The 4647-nt window shown below is 66.6% G+C and overlaps 1 protein-coding gene across 1 annotated transcript in view; it reads right to left on the minus strand.

Moving 5' to 3' along the window:
• Positions 1–4647, minus strand: part of VOLCADRAFT_107693 (uncharacterized protein) — a gene marked incomplete at its 5' end in the record, with an annotated part of 19027 nt that overhangs the window by 4523 nt on the left and 9857 nt on the right. The window contains 8 exons of the mRNA XM_002957433.1: positions 283–413; positions 939–1018; positions 1235–1608; positions 2032–2803; positions 3193–3243; positions 3282–3728; positions 3948–4039; positions 4348–4594. Of these exons, the coding sequence (XP_002957479.1) occupies positions 283–413; positions 939–1018; positions 1235–1608; positions 2032–2803; positions 3193–3243; positions 3282–3728; positions 3948–4039; positions 4348–4594 (2194 nt within the window). The remainder of the gene's footprint in view (positions 1–282; positions 414–938; positions 1019–1234; positions 1609–2031; positions 2804–3192; positions 3244–3281; positions 3729–3947; positions 4040–4347; positions 4595–4647) is intronic.

The raw sequence follows: 4647 nt of genomic DNA on the forward strand, positions 1-4647 counted from the left end.
TGTGTGTGTGTGTGTGTGTGGGGGGGGGGGGGGAGAGAGACGGGTGAGAGGGACGTGTGTGACAGCGTGTGTGAAATAAACGTCGTCGTCATTCTAACTACGATGGCAAAGCCTCCATCATCGCCATAGCTATCAGCGGGCATACCAGGCCCAGATCCTCCCCTTCCCGTATTTCCCCCCTCCTTGTGCTGAGGGAGGTCACGGCAACCCCTCCCTCCCCTCCCCGCCGCTCTTGTCCACATATTCCCTCCACCCGGTGATGCGGAGCTGAGGCCTCCTCACCGTCCTTGTAGACGCTCTCCACCAGGCCCATCAGCCAGCCCTTGGGTCGGGGTCGGGCGGTGCGGTGCTGGGCCAGGGCGGTGGCCAGACGGACGTTTTTGGGGGAGAGGGTCGCCTGGGGCCCCACACCACTGCGGGCGGGAAGTGGTGGAGGAGAGAGGGGGAAGGGGGAAGGGGGAAGGGAATCAAGGAGCTAACGGGCAAGGGGGAGGACAATGTCCTAAAGTACGACCCAGCAGGGTAGGGGCACCTAAACCAACCCCAGGGGGGAGGCAGGTAGGAGGGGGACAAGGCCCTCGTGTCGAGGGTTGTACAGCTGACGGCGGCCCCAGCGCAACGTTCACTGCCTCGTGCCTCCCCTCCCCGCCCCTCTCCTCCCCTCCCCGCCCCTCTCCTCCCCTCCCCGCCCCTCTCCTACCCTACCGCCCCTCTCCTCCCCTCCCTGCCCCTCTCCTCCCCTCCCCGCCCCTCTCCTCCCCTCCCCGCCCCTCTCCTCCCCTCCCCGCCCCTCTCCTCCCCTCCCCGCCCCTCTCCTACCCTACCGCCCCTCTCCTCCCCTCCCCGCCCCTCCCCGCCCCTCCCCGCCCCTATCCATCCCTGTGCAGACACACCGTAGGAGTGGCGAGGCCACTAAGGCGGCATCAGGTGGTACTTACCCGGCAGCGTCCCGGAAGTCCTTCAGCAGTATGTGGGTCATCGCTGACGGGCGGCCGCCAAGCCCCGGGGGCCCTCCTCCCTGCGCCACCGCGCCACGGAGCATATCCGCTGCGCTGGCATAGCCGCCGCCACCACCACTACCATAGCCGCCCTGTGATTGCTGCTGCTGCTGCTGCTGCTGCTGGCGGCTGATACGGAATGCGGCCTTGATGGCGGTGAGGTTGCTGTTGCCGGTAGTGGTGGTGGCGGCTCCGGGTCCACCGCGGGAGGACCCGGGGGTACCTGGGGGCCACACCCCGTCCGCAGTGCCTCGGTAACCCGTACTTGTGGCGTGTGGGGAGCTGCGTGTGTTTGGAACCGGCGTCATGCGGCTGGGTGTGGAGGCAGCGCCAGCACCCCGGATGGGTGATGCCGGCGATGCGGGTGCGGCGTCGGCCCCCTTGCCGCCACGCCGTGCTATGGCCTGCATGTGCAGCTGCTGCACCTGCTGCTGCTGCTGGCGGGACAGGTGCCCCGGGTCGACCTCGCTGGTGCGGTACCGGCGCATGGCAGCGGCGGAGCCGTTACCGGCGGCAGCGACGGTGGAGACGCTGTGCCGCCCGACGCCGCCGACGCCGCCGCTCTGCCCCGAGAGCGACGGCTCGGCTTCCATGACGGGACTGAGGCGGCCTGCGGTGGCGGCGGCAAACGCGGCTGCAGCCGCCGCCGCGGCGGCAGCCGAGGCGGCTGCGGCTGCGGCGTTGCTTCCGCTGTCGCCACCTCCACTGCCCATGCCGCCGCCACCACCAACGCCAGTGGGTCCACCGCCATCGCCACCGCCAATGCCTCCACCACCACCGCCGCTGCCACCGCCGAAGGTAACACCGCCACCGCCAACACCGCCACCGCCACCGCCACCGCCACCGCCACCGCCACCGCCACCGCCACCGCCACCGCCAGCACCGCCAACACCAATGCCGCCGTCGCCGATACTGCTGGGCCCCTCATCTGTGACGAATTCATCCTCAAAAACGTCCCTGTCGTACCCCATGGGGCTGCCGCCGCGGCCTCCTCCGCCACCGCCACCGCGTTGCCGGCCTGCGCGACCTCGACCGGCCCCTGCGAAGAGCCCCGGCCCCTCCGGACTACCCTGGGAATCCGGCACAACCTCCACGTCGCCCTCCGACGCGAACAAGGTACGGGACGTATCATCTTCCGCCGCCATAGCGTCGTCCGCGGCGTGCCGCTGGCGGCCTCGCCGTCCGCCGCCGCCGCCGCCGCCGCCACCGGCGCCTGCACCACCACCACCGCCGCCACCGTCTGCGGCGGCGCCATCTCCGGTACCACCCGCGGCGCCGTCTGCCTCCAGATCGCTGTCCTGTGACCACCGCCGTACGCGACCGTCATAGCCCCCAAGTCCTTCATCGCCCTCAAAGTCGCTGTACTCGTCAATGAACTCCAGGGCCCGGCGACCCACTACCGCGGACATGGACGCCGCCAGGTCGACATTGAAGTCCGATTGGGCAGTGCCAGCGGAGAATTGGGGACCGCCGCCGCCGCCGACACTCAGCCGCGGCGTCAGGCCGCCGGGGGCTGCACTGCTGCCTCCGGGATTGCCGGCGCCGACAGAAAGCCGTGGCGAGCAAGCAGCCACCATTCCAGGAGAGGCCGGTGCCGGCATGGACGTTGTGACTGGGAGCGGTGGCGAAACACTGGCAAAGTATTCCTGCGGCGGCCCTGCCGCCGCCACGACCGCCGCCGCGGCTGCTGGCGCAGCAGCTCCGCCCTTCGCGTTGGCCGCCGTCTTGCCACCTCCTCCAACATTCTTCCGGCTCTTGCCCTTGTTACGTCCGCGGCCCTTCTGTCTGCTTGCGTCGGCAAGTACCTGCCCGGTCGCAGCGCGGGAGAAAAAATGCATCGGGCCATTACCAGCTGCTATAAATGCTAATCACGCCATGAGACTCCAGTTCTCAATACAATAGGTTTTTAATTTTTTCTTATATTGGTCCCTTAGAAAATTCAGATAACGGTTGTTTAAACCCTATTACAGCTGCTGCCGCAGTTGCTGCTATACACAGCCTCGGATCATAGCACGCCATGCCTGGCCAGGACCAGCCCCAACCTAGGCTCAAAACTCCTCAACCGCTCAACCCGTCAACCCTACGACGCTTCCTGACATATTGCCCGTTTTTATTATTTTAATTAGGTCAGAATCACCTCCCGTAACCCCCCATGGCGCCTACCTCCTTACCCCTCCTCCCCGCTTTTCCTCACCTTCATCATCTTGTCCCTTTCCTCCTGCTTGAGCGCCTCCACCACCAGCACCTGGGCCGCATCCGCCAGGCAGGCCAGCAGAGCCACACTCTCATGGGCCCCCAGCAGGGCCAGCTGCTCAGCGGCCCGCTCGGGGTCCATGCGGGACAGCAGGGCGGCTTTCTCCTGCGAGGAAAAGGAGGCCGGCGAGGGAGTATAGCGGTGTAGCAGGAGTAGCGGCGGGTTGGAGGTGGAGGTGGAGGTGGAGGTGGAGGTGGAGGTGGAGGTGGAGGTGGAGGTGGAGGTGGAGGTGGAGGTGGAGGTGGAGGTGGAGGTGGAGGTGGAGGTGGAGGTGGAGGTGGAGGTGGAGGTGGAGGTGGAGGTGGAGGTGGAGGTGGAGGTGGAGGTGGAGGTGGAGGTGGAGGTGGAGGTGGAGGTGGAGGTGGAGGTGGAGGTGGAGGTGGAGGTGGAGGTGGAGGTGGAGGTGGAGGTGGAGGTGGAGGTGGAGGTGGAGGTGGAGGTGGAGGTGGAGGTGGAGGTCGTGAGTTGGGGAGACGCTTCGATGCCACGGCGAGGGTGTCCCGGGGGACGGGTCTGGTCGAGAAGGGGTTGTTAGTGGTGGCGGTGAGGTGGACAAGTAGGGTGGCTAGGTGAGGACGCAGAACGGACCAGTCAGACGTTACTCGGTGCTACTAGCTTGGTCACTAGGCAGCCAGACAGGCAGCCGGACAAACAGACAGACAGGCAGGCAGGCAGGCATGTAGACTTGCACGCACCTGCACGGTCATGAAGCCCATAATGCGATCTGCGGAAGCGGAGTGCATCTCCATCAGAGCCTCAGTACCTGGGAAGGGGCTTGAGGTAGCGGCTGTGGGCGGCAGGGAGGGGGAGGACAAGGGGAAAGGGCGGAGGAGGGAGGGGGCAAAAAAGGGAAGGGGTTGGAGGAAAAAGGGAGGCAGAGAAACGGGCCGCGGGCCGCAAACGCCGAGTACTGCCGGAGATGCCATGACTCACGGGCGGCAGGCTGTGCATCCGCCCGCCACCTTGGATACTTTCCCCCGTTCCACCCCCAACCCCCGGTATTGCTATCTCCTTGACTTTGCATATAATTCCCACCATACAACCTTCCTCCATACCCCCCACTGCAGCTATAACCATGCTCCTTCACTCTCCCACCTGCCGCCTCTTGGCCACCTCCGGCCGCTTGTCCGTCCTGCGCCACAAAGTCCAGTCCCGCCGCGTTCGCGTCCGCGTTCCCCTGCGCCACCGCTGCAGCTGCCGCCGCCCTCCTGCCCCGGGTGTCCATTTCCAGCACCGTCTCTGCCGCCATGCGGGGCATCATGGCCTCAAGAATGGCATTGCGGACATCCAGGTCGTCCATGCCCTGGCGGGGGGTGTTCAGGGAACGCAAGCAGATCCTTAACTAGGGGGCGGGGCGGGGGCGGGTCAAGGAAAGGAACGCGGCCGGGTCTAGGA

This window comes from Volvox carteri, assembly GCF_000143455.1.
Source record: "Volvox carteri f. nagariensis unplaced genomic scaffold VOLCAscaffold_73, whole genome shotgun sequence".
NCBI classification, from domain to species: domain Eukaryota; kingdom Viridiplantae; phylum Chlorophyta; class Chlorophyceae; order Chlamydomonadales; family Volvocaceae; genus Volvox; species Volvox carteri.